The sequence below is a fragment of the Aulonocara stuartgranti genome (genome assembly GCF_965226115.1).
Source record: "Aulonocara stuartgranti genome assembly, chromosome: 1".
Taxonomy (NCBI): domain Eukaryota; kingdom Metazoa; phylum Chordata; class Actinopteri; order Cichliformes; family Cichlidae; genus Aulonocara; species Aulonocara stuartgranti.
Genome location: NC_138939.1, coordinates 6,320,655 through 6,338,200, shown reverse-complemented (window position 1 = coordinate 6,338,200; position 17,546 = coordinate 6,320,655). Strand labels below are relative to the sequence as shown.

The 17,546-nt window shown below is 41.3% G+C and overlaps 1 protein-coding gene across 9 annotated transcripts in view; it reads left to right on the top strand.

The window, feature by feature from the left end:
- The window catches only part of abcc12 (ATP-binding cassette, sub-family C (CFTR/MRP), member 12), a 56,916-nt gene that overhangs the window by 38,439 nt on the left and 931 nt on the right, over positions 1 to 17,546 (top strand). For 8 of the 9 annotated variants that reach the window (XM_082513316.1, XM_082513318.1, XM_082513317.1 and 5 more), the window contains 20 exons: positions 538 to 686; positions 957 to 1,064; positions 1,500 to 1,712; positions 1,796 to 1,867; positions 3,412 to 3,536; positions 5,336 to 5,408; positions 8,867 to 9,070; positions 10,732 to 10,866; positions 11,101 to 11,209; positions 12,142 to 12,192; positions 12,416 to 12,514; positions 12,606 to 12,709; positions 13,566 to 13,748; positions 13,864 to 14,090; positions 14,181 to 14,318; positions 14,472 to 14,661; positions 14,746 to 14,835; positions 14,942 to 15,131; positions 15,553 to 15,712; positions 15,795 to 15,873. In XM_082513316.1, the coding sequence (XP_082369442.1) occupies positions 538 to 686; positions 957 to 1,064; positions 1,500 to 1,712; positions 1,796 to 1,867; positions 3,412 to 3,536; positions 5,336 to 5,408; positions 8,867 to 9,070; positions 10,732 to 10,866; positions 11,101 to 11,209; positions 12,142 to 12,192; positions 12,416 to 12,514; positions 12,606 to 12,709; positions 13,566 to 13,748; positions 13,864 to 14,090; positions 14,181 to 14,318; positions 14,472 to 14,661; positions 14,746 to 14,835; positions 14,942 to 15,131; positions 15,553 to 15,712; positions 15,795 to 15,873 (2,699 nt within the window). The remainder of the gene's footprint in view (positions 1 to 537; positions 687 to 956; positions 1,065 to 1,499; positions 1,713 to 1,795; positions 1,868 to 3,411; positions 3,537 to 5,335; positions 5,409 to 8,866; positions 9,071 to 10,731; positions 10,867 to 11,100; positions 11,210 to 12,141; positions 12,193 to 12,415; positions 12,515 to 12,605; positions 12,710 to 13,565; positions 13,749 to 13,863; positions 14,091 to 14,180; positions 14,319 to 14,471; positions 14,662 to 14,745; positions 14,836 to 14,941; positions 15,132 to 15,552; positions 15,713 to 15,794; positions 15,874 to 17,546) is intronic. The other variant, XM_082513321.1, reaches the window with a different exon arrangement.

Here is a 17,546-nt window from a genome sequence, read left to right as displayed (position 1 = left end):
AATGACATTCATGAGTGTATGTGAACTTCTGACCGCAACTACAGATCTATAATGAGTAAGGTGACTTCATGTCTAACTAATCCATACACTTTTATGTACCTCTCACAAGTATATCTATTTGTTAGACTCCCTTCATTACAAGTTGAAGCAGTCATCTGCCTCTAAAACATGCAGTTGTTTGTGAGAACATCTTGAACTCTCACTTACTTTCAATTTACCTTGAACTTTTATGGACATTCATTGGCTTGCTGCCAAATCTGGGGCACGTGTTCTCATTTTCCTATGACAAGTAAAGTGCATGTGGGAATATGATATGCTTTAGTATCTTATGATCTTGTTAACTTTCTTATCAACACTGTGAGGTCTAGGTCTTCAGTCTGTACTCTTGGTAGTTTCTTGTTTAAAAAATGATCATAATGTAGTCATCTGAATGCCTTATTGCTCATTACTAAGGTGCTCACTAAAGAACTACAGTAAAGAAAAAAGGTAAGTCACTAAAGATAAAGTTAACTAATGAAAAACTTTTAATTCTTACAGGCTTAAGGAAAAATGAAAAGAAACAACTACAGAAGGTCAGTTATGTCCAGACTATTAATACAAGCATCGCCAACATCCTACCCTCCATTGCCACTATCCTCACCTTTCTGGTTCACACTTTGTTGGGGTTACCTCTCAGCACTTCTGATGTGAGTACTACAGCAGTATACTAAAACTGTACAGGCGGAAAAACACCTTTAACTAACATGTCAACTTAAAGTAACAAGTCTGAGATTCTGCAGTTCTGAAACTCAGACTGTTTGGATATGAGTCATAAGATAATGAAATAAAGGTTTATTGCATTCCTTTAATTGCGATTGTGCTAAACCAGATTGCTGTGGCCCATTTAATATCAACATGATTTTCTTGCATTCCATAATCATATATAGTGTCTTAACATAATTCTTTGTTTTTACTAGGCTTTTACCACAATTGGCATCTTCAACTGCATGAGGTTCTCCCTCCTTGTCCTGCCCCCGTCTGTGAAGGCCACAGCTGAGGCTGTTGTAGCACTAAAACGATTAAGGGTAAATTATTTGTTTTGTGCCCTCTGTAACTGTTAACAATTCATGTAGTGACTCTATTGTGCTTTTTGTGTCTTTTGTCATATATATTCTTACACTGATGCATGCTCATATGAACACACTTTCAAATAATGAAGTCAGCATATGTACAAGCGAGCCAAAACCTCACAATTCAGACGTTTCTAAAATCACAGTTTTATTTTTTTTGTACTGCTGGCTGCCAGTGGCAGATGCTATGCATGATAAGGTCATCTCAGGTACACATCTTTTAAATATAAGATATATTGTCAACCTGCATCACAAATCTGGTTTAACGCTGCTTTGATTCCTGTCTTACTTTAACCCTTGCTTTTGTCACACCTTGTATCTGACTTTCATTCAGAAATATCAACAGAAAAACACAGATAAGCTTGTAAATGCTGTTTGTTGTTATTTCAGAAAATTTTGCTGATCCAGAATCCTGAGCCCTACCTGATGAAAAAGGTAGATAATGACTCGGCTATAGTGATGAAAAATGCTACATTTTCCTGGACCAGACCTGAAAGCCAGTCTTCCCCCCCACCCAGCACAGCCAACGGAGTGTCAGAACACAAGACAGCTGAGACTGAATCCTCATCAGCATTGAAAAACATCTCCTTCACACTGCCTAAGGTGTGATTCAATTCTGATAATGATATCTCAGGTTATCTGCATTCTATTAAAAGTAAACTGATTGTCTCTGGTATTTCCCGAAGGGCAACCTGCTCGGTGTCTGTGGGAATGTGGGAAGTGGAAAGACATCACTGATTTCCAGCATTTTGGAACAGGTTGCTTTCTCTTTTGTGTTTTTGTCCTTTTCTGTTATTTTGTATCGTTTCTTTATAGTTTTCTTTTATTTATTTTTGTTCACTCTTTCGTTATTTGCATGCGTTGAGAAGATAGAACGAGGACCTTGAGGATTCAGTGAATGTAGACAGTGAGCGAAACAGGAGGACTGTTGGAGGAAAGTTTGTGAATCAGGAAGTGCAGGGGATTAATAAGAAGGTGAGGGCAGCTATGAAGAGGATGAAGACTTGAAAGGCATTTATGACCAGGGCAAGGGTGATGTGCAAAAGTGTAATAACCTTTTTCTTCTTTTTGTTTTGTTAGCTTGAAGACACGTTATTAGGCAAAACTTGTGCTAATGCTACTAGGATTCAGCTAATGTCTGTTATTTAAATGTAGTCGATTAAATAAGTCCTACTACTGGAGTTCATTTGCGAGGTTTATTCTTGCATGAAGGAATTCAGTCAGTACAAGGCATGCAGGATTGAAGTGAGGAATTCTCTGGAACAGGGGAAGCAGACCCCACCTGTATAGGTTGTTACCCTGTTGCAAGACAGAAAACTAGTCACCCTACACAGGTCAAACATAGTTCAACAGGATATATGTAGCAGATAAGCTAAACAAGTCTTATCAATCCAGAGACTAGAAGCAGGGCACTGTCTGAGTTGGGGAAATTCTGCATGCTTGCACTTCTTCTTCATGCAGGGGTCAAGCTGTATCTTAGTATATAACAAAACAATCTTCTACATATCTTATCTGCATAACACTTGTGTAGAAGGAAGCTGTTACAGTTTGTTTGCAAACATAGTAGTAATCTCCAACTTTATCTTCAGAATTATGTAGATGACAGAGAGTGATAAAGTTTTTGAGTCATACCATAAAGCTACAGGAAAAAATTGTTGAAGGTAGGTTAGTAAGAAAGGTGACGATCAGTGAGCAGAACGATGGCTTCATGCCAGGAAAGAGCATTATAGATTTGATGTTTGCTTTGAGATTGTTGACCGAGAAGTAGAGAGAAGGTAAGAAGAAGTTGCACTGTGTCTTTGTGTGAATCTAGAAAAGGTTTATGGTATGGTGTCACAAGACAAACTGTGGTGCTGCTGCACTTCTCTCAGTAGCAGAGAAATATGTTAGGGTGGTGCAAGACATGTACGAGGACAACGAGACAGTTGTGAGGTTTGTGGTAGGAGTGAAAATGGGATTATATCAATGAGTGGCTCTGAGCCTCTTCTTCTTTGCAGTGGTGATGGATATGCTGATAGAAAAGGTCAGGCAGAAGTCTCTGTGAACTAGGATGTATGCAGATGATACTGTGATCTTTATTAAGAGTGTGGAGCAGGTGGAAAAGAGCCTGGAGAGGTGGAAGTACACACTGGAGAGAAAAGGGATGAAAGTCAATACATATATATGAATAGGGCATACGATCAGCCTTGATAAGGTCTAACAAGAGACGAAGGAGGAGAAAGAAGAAGTTTTTACTATTTCTAACCGTACATAAAATGTCCAGTAAATATAGCTTTTCTGTCTCCTTGATTTTATCTTTTAGATGCACCTTCTTCGGGGCTCCATCACAGCCGATGGGACATTTGCTTACGTCTCCCAGCAGGCCTGGATTTTCCACGGAACTGTTCAAGAAAATATCCTCATGGGGGAACCTTTTGACCAAACCAAGTAATTGATAATTTAACATAAATCAGCGCTTGTCACTATTTTTGAGTAGCTAAGACTTGAATATGAAAAGAACAGGTATTATTATAAAATAAGGAGATTTCATTTGGGGCAATATGATTTTAGTTACTGCACCAACCAAGACTATGAAAATGAGGGCAAGCGTTTTAGATTTGACTATATATTCCCTGTGACTTTACCTTACATGAAAAATGTTTAACTAGGAGAAAGTTCATCTTATCTTTGTGAATTTGCATCTGATAAGAATGTAATAAAGGTGGAGGTCATCTTCATTATCTGACAGGGTTACAATAGGAAGTAGGGATGCACCGATACCACTTTTTTGGAAAACGAGTACGAGTACTTGCATTTCAGTACTCGCCGATACCGATACCAAGTACTTACTCATTGACAAATGCCAGCCATTTGACTTTCTGGTAGTAATAAGGGAAATGTATTTCATATTATATATATTGCATACATTTGTATTTGTGTATTTTAGTTACAAATATATAATATTTCAGATGTAAAATAATCTTACATTTAGTACTGTAGTTTATCATTGAATACCTATAGCACACAGACTTTACCTTGGGTCAAGTATGGTGGAGATGAAGTACAGTGGGTTGGTCTCGACGTCACTGAAGCGCTTCTTGACAGCTGCCTGTAAGGTTGCTTTCATTGCCTTGACGCCGTGGTCCTCATCTGTTTCTCTGTTTAGAAGTCTCACTAGCACAGTCACAGCTGGGATGACATCAGAGGCTAGTGCGTCATAGCTGCTCACTTTTTTAGTTAGTTCCTCAAAGGGGGCGAGGATGGCAACAGTCGTCTCCATAAGAGCCCATTGGTGAGCGGTGAGATAGTCAGGGAGTTCGTGCTCGGACACATACACCTCCAGCACTCGCTTTTGCTCAATGAGGGACTGGAGCATGTAATACGTGCTGTTCCAGCGCGTCTGCAGGTCCTGCTGCAGTCTCTTTATTGGCTGGTTGAGCTGTCCCTGAATGTCCTCGAGGCAGGAGTAGGCTAAGGCGGAATGTTTAAAATGCCCAACTAGTTTCCGTCCCACTGCTATAGCATCAGCTATGCTCCTCTGTGCTAATAAGCATGGGTAAATAAGCGTGGGTAAACTCTTTGTACTTGTTGTCGTGTTGGGGTTTTAGGTGCTTGATTAAATTACTTGTGTTAAATGCGCTACCTTTTGAGCCTCCTCTGGACAATTTCGCTGAGCACAATTTGCAGTCCGCCTTTGTTTTCACGTCTTCGTTCACTTTGAAATAGTTCCACACAGCTGACATGTCTCGCCTTGCCTTCTCCCCGCTCTGAACTGCAGCCGGGGCCTGGGGGCGGGCACTTGGCGCTTGTGATTAACCCCTTACATGCCGCTCAAACATAGACAGGTCTCAGACCGTGGTATCGGTTCCCGGTATCGGGGGACTTTTAATGAGTACGAGTACTTTAGAAAATGTGGTATCGAGGCCGATACCAGATACCGGTATCGGTGCATCCCTAATAGGAAGTTCAATTTAGTGATGGTGAGAAGGGAAACTTGCTGACCTCTGTAGTGTTGACTTAACAGAAAGTGAAAGGGCCCTTTCATAACCTCTCATAAACCACCAGGCACCATATGTCTGAGCAAATTAAAGGAATTCTTTTTCAAAGAAAAGTTTTCCAGAGACCAGTGCTTATCCTGATTACATATGTTATTGGACTCATTGGATTTTTAGAATTATTTAAATGGTTCTGTTCGATACACTATATTTCTCTCAATCAGGGCACTATCTTACATTGTCACTCCACAGATATGACAGGGTTGTGGATGTCTGTAGCCTCAGAGCTGACCTGAAGATTCTGCCATTCGGTGACCAAACTGAGGTAGGTGCTCTCTCTTTAACCTCCTAGGACCTGGCGTCCACATATGTGGACATCACATTTTGGGTTATTTAGACCAAAATAGGGCAGCATGGTGGCACAGTGGTTAGCACTGTTGCCGCACAGCAAGAAGGTCCTGAGTTCAATTCCACCATCAGGCCGGGGTCTTTCTGTGTGGGGTTTGCATGTTCTCCCCGTGTTTGCGTGGGTTCCCTCCGGGTACTCCGGCTTCCTCCCACTGCCCAAGCTAGACATGCAGCTTGTGGGGATAGGTTAATTGGATAATCCAAATTGCCACTAGGTGTGAATGGTTGTCTGTCTCTGTGTGTTAGCCCTGCGACAGATTGGCGACCTGTCCAGGGTAGGGATGGGTACCGGTATCGGTTCTGACATAAACGGTAGTAACCAGACCGAAAAGCAGCGCACATTTCGGTGCTTTATTTCGGTGCTTTTCTTTCCTGAGCTGTGATACACTTTAGATTCTAGCCAATCATTTTACGTTTCCGAGGATAGTAGGCGGGTCCAGGTACTTTAGAGCAGAGCAACAGATTAAAAATGCCCAAGGCAAAGCGGTCAAAAGTCTGGCTGTATTTCACAGCAAAAGATGCAAACTCAGCAGCCTGCAACAAATGCTTTAAGGTGATACTGTGCAAAGGAGCTAACACCTCGAATCTGATGAAACACCTGGCGACGCATAGCGTTTTTTTTAAAAAGCAAAGAAATGCACCGTATTTAATGGCAGCAGCAGCCGTTCTTCTCTGCGTGAGTAGCTTAATGTTGCTCGTGTGTAATTTACCTTTAGTAGGCTAACCACGTTATTACATTAATGCATGTAAGGTGAACTAGCAAACATCATCATAGCTACATGCGGCTGTCTTCTTGTTTGATGGCAGATACTCCCTTCACCCTGGCCAAAAAGGCTAAAATGACCAAAGAAAAAGTGGAAAACAGTTACTGTAAACATGAGAGGTTTTTGGACAAAGTTTGTGTTTTTTCCATTGTTTAAGCACTGCTTCCAGCCAAGAGCAATACCATATATGCCCCATAGCTGCAGAAAAGGCTAACATTGCTATCTTTTTACAAAAAAACAGCTGAACATGAGAGGTTTTTGGACCAATTTTGTGTTCTCCATTCTTTAAGCACCGGTTTGAGCACCGGTTTGAGCACCGTTTAAGCACCGGCACCGTTTCAAAAGTACCGGTTTGGTACTGGTATCGGATAAAACCTAAACGATACTCATCCCTAGTCCAGGGTGTACCCCGCCTTTCGCCCTATGACAGCTGGGATAGGCTCCAGCGCCCACCGCGACCCTGAAAACGGATAAGCGGAAGCGAATGGATGGATGGATAGACCAAAATACTCAATTTTGCTCTACATGGGCCTGATATCCACTTACGAGGACATTATAATGCTACTGTTCTATCAAAATTGTAAACAAATATCCTCATTTGTGGCTCTTATCTTTCTTAAAAACAAAAATAAGGTAAAAAAAAAAAAAAAATCTGGTAATTCTTTGTTTTTACATTCATCGGGTCCCAATCAGCCCAAATATCAAAGAGAAATTAAAAATGCATGTCGTGAAAGAGTTCGGGTCTTAGGAGGTTAAACTGTCAAAGAAATTCATTGAAAGTCCTTATCTGCATAAACAAGTATCTGCTAGATAAGTAGAAAAAAAAGCCTTGTGTCATGTGTCCTAGTCGTTTAAACATACAATTCAACAAAGTCCAAAATAAATAATGAGCTATTTGTCAGTCTGCCCCAGGGCAGCTGTGGCTACAACTGTAGCTGCCTCCACCAGTGTGTGAATGTGTGTGTGAATGGGTGGATGACTGGGTGTGTAAAGCGCTTTGGGGTCCCTAGGGGGGACTAGTAAAAGCGCTATACAAATACAGGCCATTTACCATTTGAAGTTAAACAAACTGTAACAATCATATCTCCCCTCCAGCAACTACTATGTGAAGATAAAGGAGGGTATATTGAGACTAGGGCTGCTCAATTAATCGAATTTTAATCACGATTACGATCTGGGCTTTCAACAATCATTAAAAATGACTGAGCCGATTATTAGCCCCTCCCTCATTTTTCCGCGACACGTTAAAGGCCGGTCCGTGAAAATATTGTCGGGCATAAACCGGTCCATGGCGCAAAAAAGGGTGGAGACCGCTGATTAAGAGGACCCGAGGGAAGCTCGGAAAGCTAAGCAGAAGTTATTTGGAGAGGAGAGTGACTGCCGTTGGTTGAAAAGAGAGGTAAAAAAAAACTTCAGTGGTGTTGCACACTATTTTATATTATTTTTTAAAGTCATTATTCAATACGTTGTTATTGTTAACCCTTTAAAGCCGGTCCGAGCTGCACGCTCTGTTTTGTGTAACTATTTTTAAATTCCTGAAGAACCTGAACCGTGTAAGCTAGCGCAATAATTTTTTTTTGCATATGAAACCAGAGGAGTTGTACTTGACATCAGCTTGTCCTCGGTCACGGTTTCGTTCCACATATAGCTTTGCAAAAATTGCATAAAAAGCGCTTGCAGGAACAAAAACATAATATTCCAGAAACACGCTTTGCCGATCCAATCAGCTGTTCGTAACACTTCCCACAGTGAAACAGATGTCAGCGCGAACTATCGCATGTCCGCCATTTCCTGCCCGAAACCGGAAGTGACGTCATTTTCGCGGAAAATTTAGTTTTTTACTTGTAGGCCTTAAAAGCCTATACTGGTGTTTTTATAAGTCATGTTTGACTTTTCTGAATAGTTTCTGTGATGCTTAGAACTCGAATTGCACTGCTGGAAATAGTTTATTTTGATGCACCTGCTGTTTTCTTTGCAAATTTGCATCATAGGATTGTTTTTTCGTTTTTCCTGCAGTATATAAAAATTGGTGTATCTCCAAAATAAAACTATGAAGACACTCAAAATAAATTTCCTGTTGTTGTAAACTATTTTTTGCAACTTTTTTGTATTTAAAGTTTTGAGGGATAAACCTCTTAAATTTCTCCAAGTAGAAATATATGTAAAAAACAAAACAAAAATGATTTTCAATTTTTTTGTAGTTTATTGCACTTTTTTGCAATTAATGTAGTTACTATGGACTTAATGCATACATATTATTAAAATATGGGCTATAACAGTTGTATAGCAACTTGAAATGCTCCCACAAATGGCACTACAACATGTAAAAAAATAATATAAGCTCTGGCGGACTTGGTTCTATAGTAGGTCGTAAGGGTTAAATAAATATCGTCAAATAATCGAGATCTCAATTTCAGTGAAAATAATCGTGATTATCATTTTTGCCATAATCGAGCAGCCCTAATTGAGACAGAATAATGCCATAGTGTTGTATGGAATAAATGCACTAGTATAATGTAATGAATTACAATATTTAAAATATAATACCATCTCTTCCATAAAGATTGAGTAAATTTCTGGATTATATTAAGTCTTACTGACATTTTGTCAGATTGGGGAGCGGGGGCTTAATCTGTCAGGGGGACAGAAGCAGAGGATCAGCCTGGCCAGAGCAGTCTACTCCAACAAGGACATCTTCCTCCTTGACGATCCTCTATCTGCTGTTGACGCTCATGTGGGGAAACATATTTTTGAAGAATGCATAAAGAAGGAACTCCAAGGAAAATCTGTCATACTGGTTACACACCAGCTCCAGGTAAGAACACGGTTTCATTCTTTAGTGCTTTCACTAAAGAATAACACTAAATGACAAGAACAACTGATGTAAGCAGTTAAAAGAAGACTTTCCTGACCATATATATTGTAATTTTACAGTCAGAGGCCATGTCTTACCATGACAGGAAGAATAGAAAAACATCCGTTAATGTTTTATAAAAATCACTATATTCCATTTTGTTAATCTGTATAAAAACCAAAGTGAAAAATTAACCAGGTTACTTGATGGATCATAGCTTGGTCTGAGACTCTGAAATCTGGAAATCAGATTTCATGAATATGAATATACATATTCATGAAATTAATATGCATATTGTCTAAAATTGTATTTTTAAATATGACATTTTGGACCATGTCCCTATTGCCAGTCTTGGCAGCCGGGGGTCAGTCCGCCAGGGCCTCCGCTCCTGGCCGCCACCCGGTACACAATGCACCCGACCCCTATGGCGCCTCCTGCGGGTGGTGGGCCTGCGGGAGGATGGGCCCATGTCTCCTCTTCGGGCTGTGCCCGGCCGGGCCCCATGGACTAAGGCCCGGCCACCAGACGCTCGCCCTCGGGCACCCTCCCCGGGCCTGGCTCCAGGGCGGGGCCCCGGTAACCCTATCCCGGGCAGGGTAAACTGTTCCCTCGCTGTCCTTTTCATAAGGGTCTTCAGAATCGCTCTTTGTCTGGTCCCTCACCCAGGGCCAATTTGCCATGGGAGACCCTACCAGGGGGCAAAAGCCCCCAGACAACATAGCCCCTGGGATCCCTGGGACACACAAACCCCTCCACCACGATAAGGTAGCGATTCAAGGAGGGGCCGGAGATCGACAGACGGATTGGGGCTGCAGCTGCAGTAATGCGGACGCTGCACCGGTCCGTCGTGGTGAAGAGGGAGCTGAGTGTAAAAGCGAAGCTCTCAATTTACCGGTCGATCTACGTCCCTACCCTCACCTATGGCCACGAGCTGTGGGTAGTGACCGAAAGAACGAGATCGCGGATACAAGCGGCAGAAATGAGCTTCCTCCGAAGGGTGGCTGGCCTCTCCCTTAGAGATAGGGTGAGAAGTTCGGCCATCCGGGAGGGGCTCAGAGTAGAGCAGCTGCTGCTCCACATCGAAAGGAGCGAGCTGAGGTGGTTCGGGCATCTGACAAGGATGCCCCCTGGGCGCCTCCTGGGTGAGGTGTTCCAGGCATGTCCCACCGGGAGGAGGCCCCGGGGCAGACCCAGGACACGCTGGAGAGATTATATCTCTCGGCTGGCCTGGGAACGCCTTGGTATTCCCCCGGATAAGCTGGAGGAGGTGGCTGGGGAGAGGGAGGTCTGGGCCTCTTTGCTTAGGCTGCTGCCCCCGCGACCCGGCCCCGGATAAAGCGGATGAAGATGGATGGATGGACATTTTGGACCAATTCAGTCAAATCTGAAAAAACCTAGAAGGCATTCTTGGCTAATAGTTTACCTACTAATCATAAGTCACTAATCTGAGGAAGAGTATTTGACTGGTGCTCTTACCCGTGAGTTCTAAGCCATTTCGTAAGTCACGCTACTGGAGATAAGAACATCTGTCAAATGACATAAATATGTACGTACATGTGATTATAGTTTTGAACAGGTCTGTAGATTTTGTTGCCACAGTTGTTCTCACTTATGCTTGCTAGTATTTGGAGTTCTGTGATGACATCCTGGTTCTGGATGACGGGGAGATCAGGGAGGCCGGAAACCACCAAACCTTGATGAACGCCAGCGGACGCTATGCTCAGCTCATCACCAATTACCAGATGGAACAGTCCAAAGTAAGTATACCCTAAATTAAAAGCATGCATCTTGTACCTCTTCTATTTTTATCTTTGATTCTTATTATTATGTTCCTGCAAACCACCTCACCTGTTCTTTATTGTTTTATTATGTCAAAAACAATAAACTTAATGATCAGTTGTAAAACAAGGTACAAATCATTCCATTTGTGGTTATATACGTTTGTACGGGCTGTGCTGTAATGCTGTGTTCCTGATATTCTTGCTTGTCAGACTCAGAATGAGGAGGGAGAGGAAGAGGAGGATTTATCATCCCAAGATGCCCCTGAGTTGAAAGAGGTTGAGCTCAGATATCGTGCGGACAGTGGGATGGCAAACCCTGGTAAAAAAAAACTAGGAAGAAAATCATTTTAATAATTTGAACTTTTTGGGTGTTTTTGAATTCATGACAGACTTTACATGTTTTAGTAGTGATTTGATTTGATTTGATTTAGTTGTGCTTTTTTGAATACGGTGGGATTTTTGTTTTTTCACTGTCCAGAGACCAGTGTTCAGGGGGATGACGCTGACACTTTCTAAATGTTGCTGTGCCAATGCACGTGCAGTGTTGACACATCAGTACTTTTGATTGTTAAAGAGCAACTGTATAACCAGGGACAGGTCAAAGTTTTGTAAAGCAAAAACAAGGCCTTGTAAAGTAATAACAGACAGGGCAGCAAACTTGTTGACCTGGCTGTTTTTGCTATATACCCATATTATAAGTTCTTGTGACTTCGTACCAAAAACATGACCTGTGAAGGTCATGACATAACATTACTATCATATTTATATGCATCATTGACCCATCTTCATTGGCCCATCTTCATTGGCCCATCTGTAACCGGAAGGTCGCCGGTTCGATCCCCGGGCTCTCTGTCCTGGTCGTTGTGTCCTTGGGCAAGACACTTTACCCTACCGCCTACTGGTGTTGGCCAGAGAGGCCGATGGCGCGATATGGCAGCCTCGCTTCTGTCAGTCTGCCCCAGGGCAGCTGTGGCTACAACTGTAGCTTGCCTCCACCAGTGTGTGAATGCAAGAGTGAATGAATAGTGGCATTGTAAAGCGCTTTATAAATCCAATCCATTATTATTATTTAAAGTGACTCTTCCCTCTATGGATACAATGTATACAAGTGATCAGTTTCCAGATTTCCTTGCTGTAGGGGTCTGTGGTTCAACTCTTTGCAGTTATGTCTTACAATATGTGGACAATGATAATTTAAGTCAATTTTTGTGATTAGTAGAATGATAAAATTACTTCTATTCTTCCTTTCAGCATTTGACATGTCAGATGAAAAGGATCATGAAACAACAGCTGAGCAAAAGCGTAAGTCTTTAAAGTTCACTTAATTCTGAGTGTCATCCCACCGTTTGTCAGCTGTTTCACTATTACATATTTAGTTGTTATGTGATCCCCTTTTTTACACCAAGCAATACTTTAGATTTTTTAAATATTTTTTATAATGGAAATGCACATGTGATGCATGTCAATGCAAATGGAAGTCACTAATCCTGTTACGACTCTATTAAAATATTTTCCCTGTTTTAAGCTCCTGTCAAGTCTGATGACCAGCTGGTCCATCAAGAGTCCTCCACAGAGGGTGCTGTCTCCTTAAGAACCTACCACCGGTACTGTCAAGCAGCTGGAGGTCTGATATAACACACACATGCATTTACATGATTTTAAGCAATAATGTACCAATATGTACTTAATAGTTGTGCTGCAACTCTTTGCTACAGGCTACATTCTCGTCTTTCTCACTGTCCTGAACATTGTCCTGATGATTGGATCCACAGCCTTCAGCAACTGGTGGCTCAGCTTCTGGCTTGGAAAGGGTAATGGGGTGAGAATCCTCTCTCTCTAGCATTCACACAAAAATAATCTCATCATGCATAAACAGCTTGGGTGAAATGACTATGAGCTCTCAGTCACTGTGTAGCCTAACACAAGTGAATCCAATAAAGATGATTACAAGCACCAGAAGGTACATTGTTTCAAGTAAGATTGCCCGTGTTAGCCAGTCTCTTTAAAATTAGAGGGTTACAATGGACTTAAGGTCAAACCTTGAATTTTTGGCTTTTTCCAGGCTATCTCAGCTTTTAAGTAACCCACAAATACTTACTAGTGATGAGTTCAGGTGGTGGTCAAGTGAGGTCTGTGAGAGTTAGTGCTCTTTGGCCTTGAGCAGTTCTTATTAAGATCAGATTATTGGATGTGCTCATTATACTGCTGCAGTGTGAATCTTTTACAGGGTCCAGCATACCTGTAAAGAACAGAGTGCTAACTGAATGGTCTGGGCAGAACCAATGTGATGAAGAACATAATATTCCAGCTAGCACATTTCTTAGTGGTACACTCTCGTATTATTCCAGCCTATCAGTACACAGAATACTGGCACATCTTAGTCTACTCATTACACTTGTTTAGCTTGAGCCTAACCCTAACCATGCTCCAACACCATTACTGCTAAAAATTGTTCTTTAACAGTACTTTTGCATGCTGGAGTGTTATGTTCTTTATTTAGCAAATTCTGGATCTGGAAAGAAATTAGTTTCCATGCACTGCTGTATTAGAAAACTGCTCTCTAGCTGTGTCTTGTCACTCAAGATGACAGTTCAAGAAAGACCCACTGAAACGATAGACACGCCAAGTCCACTCTCTCTCCACTAACAAAAGATATTTTGTCTGTTTTATCGAAGTCATCGACTAACCCAGGTTCAGATCCAGGTGACATCTCAAAAAATCCAGACCTGCACTATTACCAAACGATTTATGGTGTGATGATGCTCATCATGGTGGTACTTGCCCTCATCAAATGCTTCTTTTATACTTACGTCACCTTGAGGGCCTCCTGCAAACTCCACAACACAATGTTCAAGAAGGTACCAAGAAATAATCCCCAGTGTTTACCATCCAACATGACCAATTGAAACACAGATTAACTGCTCAATGATTCAAAGAATGATTATTTTTGTTGTTTGTATTTTCCTCTCACAGATTTTTGGCAGTCCAATGAGTTTCTTCGACACAACTCCAACAGGCCGAATTCTAAACCGTTTCTCTAAAGATCAAGAGGAGGTGGACACTATGCTTCCTCTTGTCATGGATTCTTTCCTGCAGTATTGTCTTCTCATCACATTCACAATTATCATCATCGCATCCGTTTTTCCATACATGCTTGTGGCTGTAGTCATCATGGGAGCTTTGTTTACCCTCATTCTGTTGTGAGTTAAGTTTTAAAAATTGTCTTAGTGCGAGAGCAGATAGTTGTTTAAGGTACAGTTTGCTCAACATTTGTTTGAATTTATCTGCAGCCTATTCCAAAGGGGTATTCGTCTTATGAAGAAGATGGAAAATATCAGCCGTTCTCCCTGTATCTCACTAACGACTTCTACACTGCAGGGCCTCAGCACCATCCATGCTTACAACACAAGAAACAGTCACATAGAAATGTAAGACACCAGAACTCTTTCACAGAAACAAATAAAAGTCTCTCTATTACTGGTCGTAATAGTAAATAATGTGTTCTTCTGTAAATATCTGTAAATGATGTGGTCTTTGATCGGTGCTCTCAACTCTCATCACGTCGTTGTGTCATATTGTAGGTTCAAGTCCCTGAATGACATCAACTCCAATCACTTTTTATTGTTTCATTCTGGCACCCGGTGGCTTTCTTTCTGGCTGGACTTCATGGCTGCTATTATGACCTTGTTGGTGTCTCTGTTTGTAGTGCTTAGCAGTAATGACTTTATCGCTCCATCCTTGAAAGGCCTGGCCATAACCTATACCATACAGGTAAATAAGGAGAGCAGAGTTATACGTCTAAGTCATGTTGAAATGTGTGTTTGTGTTTTGTTAGAACTTTTGCGTATTGTCCAGTTGACAGGCATGCTTCAATATGTAGTAAGACTGTCAACGGAAGTGGAAGCAAGGTTCAACTCAGTGGAGCGACTGCAGGAATACATCATGGTCAGATTTCTCTCCGGAAACGATCCATCTTTCATTGTTTTGCCAAGACCAAACCCCAAATTCCCTCTGTTTGCCTCACTCAAAAAATAAACTTTTTTATTTGCAGGATTGTAAATCTGAGGCCCCCAGGCATGTTAAAGAGGCTCAGATCCCACAGGACTGGCCTAGCAATGGGGGCGTCTCCTTCAAAGACTATAAGATGAGGTACAGAGAGAATACACCAATCGTCCTAAATGGCCTTGATTTCCACATTCAACCTGGAGAGAAGCTGGGGATCGTGGGAAGGACTGGCTCTGGTAAGGCTCTGGGTTCAGTAGCTGTTTCTCTTGTTGATTTCATCTAGTCTTTGGGTGATGATGATTTACAACAATACACCCTAGAAATGATGATAAATACATGAACTCGTTTTTCAACATCACTCTGAGACAGACAATTTAATCTTAGAGCAGTGGTTCTTAACCTGGGTTCGATCGAACCCTAAATATGTGTTTTGTTAGAACTTTTGCGTTCGGTGAGTCGGTCTCAGGGGTTCGGCAGAGCCTCCGCCATGACATGCATGGCTCATTTTGCAGTTTCCTTTTTTTGGGAAACAGGGTTGTAATTATTATAGCAGTGAATTCCTAATTATTCCATAGTGCAGATTACAATTTTAATCAGCTCTTCTCAACAGCTATAGTGTAATATTCAGCTACTCTGCTCTGTGCTTTGTGTCTGTAGGGAAATCCTCTTTAGGAGTAGCTCTATTCAGACTAGTAGAGCCTGCAGCAGGAACCATAAAGATAGACGGAGTTGATATTATGTCCATTGGCCTGCAGGATTTGCGCAGCAAGTTGTCCATCATCCCTCAGGACCCTGTGCTGTTCATCGGTACAGTAAGGTAGTGAACCAGAAGTACAGAATCACACACTGATTTTACTCCTGCATGTCAGTCACTAGATAAAGAGCTGTTTTTCCTACAGGTACAACCTAGACCCGTTTAATAACTACACTGATGAGGAGATTTGGGCAGCACTGGAGAAGACCTATATAAAGGACTCAGTATGTTATCAGTATTGTATAGTCTTATTGTTTGTTTTGCCACTTGCTTTTATCCAAGATTTTGCTTTGACAAAAACTAAAACCCACAACGCGTAAGACTGCAGTCTCTGTGACACGTCTGATATAGCCCTAAAAGAAAATGGAATAGCCCTAGAGCCAAACATATATTTTATGTTCATTTTTTTGACACATCCTATGTTCATGTTGTTCATGACGTTTATTTAGTTTTACTTCTGTTCTTTGTTTCCTTTAATTAGCTATCAGTTATTAGATTTTTAACAATTTTTCTGCCACTGGCCAGTATTGTTTACTCTCTGACGAGTTCTGCATATTTACTTTATCTTTGCATTGAAAATTTGGAATTTGGACTTTTTCCTCCAGTGCCCTACATTTAGTTCACCTTCCTCTGTGTACAATTATAGTACCATCTGTCCAGGCACATGTTTTTCCGCAGAGGAAAACAACTCTCTAGCAGTTATTAATGGCACCACTAATGCTGACTAATGTTGCGCTCATGCCGTGAACCTGGAAGTAATAAACCCTAAAGATTTTTATTACAACAAGTTTGATAAGGTTCTGGCATGTCTAAATGTTTATCACAGAATACACTCAGGAACAGTGTTGGTCAAGTTACTTGAAATAAGTAATCAGTAACTAATTACTGATTACTTCCCCCAAAAGTAATCCCGTTACTTTATTGATTACTTATTTTCAAAAGTTATTAATTACTTAGCTACTTTTTAAAAAACACTATTTACAACCTGAATAGGTAATAAAGCAATAGCTCTTTCAGCCCAAATCTAATTTCTGCATAATCCATCATACAAAATGTAATCAAATGGAAAAGTAAATTTTTTAAACTTGTTTTATCAGTTTTAATCTTTTAACTTTATGCATCAAGCGAAAATTTTATTATATGCACCATTCTCTGACTGGAAGAAATTAGTTTAACATTTAAACCTATTTTCTGCACATTCCAGCACATAAAATAAAATATTTTTTTGTGTTAACACTCACTCTTTCAAATAGATGCAAGTAAAACACAGCAGAAAATAAATAAAGTCAAAGACTAGCAGTCCTTCTGCTCTATTTTCACCTGTAAAGCAGGAGTGGCGTAGGCGGAGGTTTGCCCTGGTGCAGGTGTGCCGCACCAGTCAGTTGAAGAATCCGCGAGTTTCTCTGTGAATTTCCCATTACGTCATAGCGCACTCGGTGCTTGCTTGGAAGTTTAGGGGTTTTTTTTCGCTGAACACGCACAACAGACACTAATGTTTTTGTCACTTTTTATGGAATCAAACTTAAAGGTCAGTGCTTCCACGCTTTAAACGCTGCACGCTCATACTCTCTCCCGCACTCGATATATGATCCATTGTTGATCTGCACACAGCTGTTGTCACGAACGTCGCACTCGCTTACGTCACTGTCATGAGACATTCTCGCCAAAAAAAAAAAAATCAAAAAAAAAAAAATCACGGGTTTAGTAACAAGGTAACGCAGCGTTTCTACGGGAAAGTAACGGTAATCTAATTACCAAGTAACGCGTTACTGCCCATCTCTGCTCAGGAATTCCTTTCTGGCAAAAATGAACTGTAGTAGTCCTTAATCCAAGACTAGCATGGGGGTTGCAAGCCAATCTCACTGGCTCTCCAGCCCGAGGCACCGTCCCAGAATCC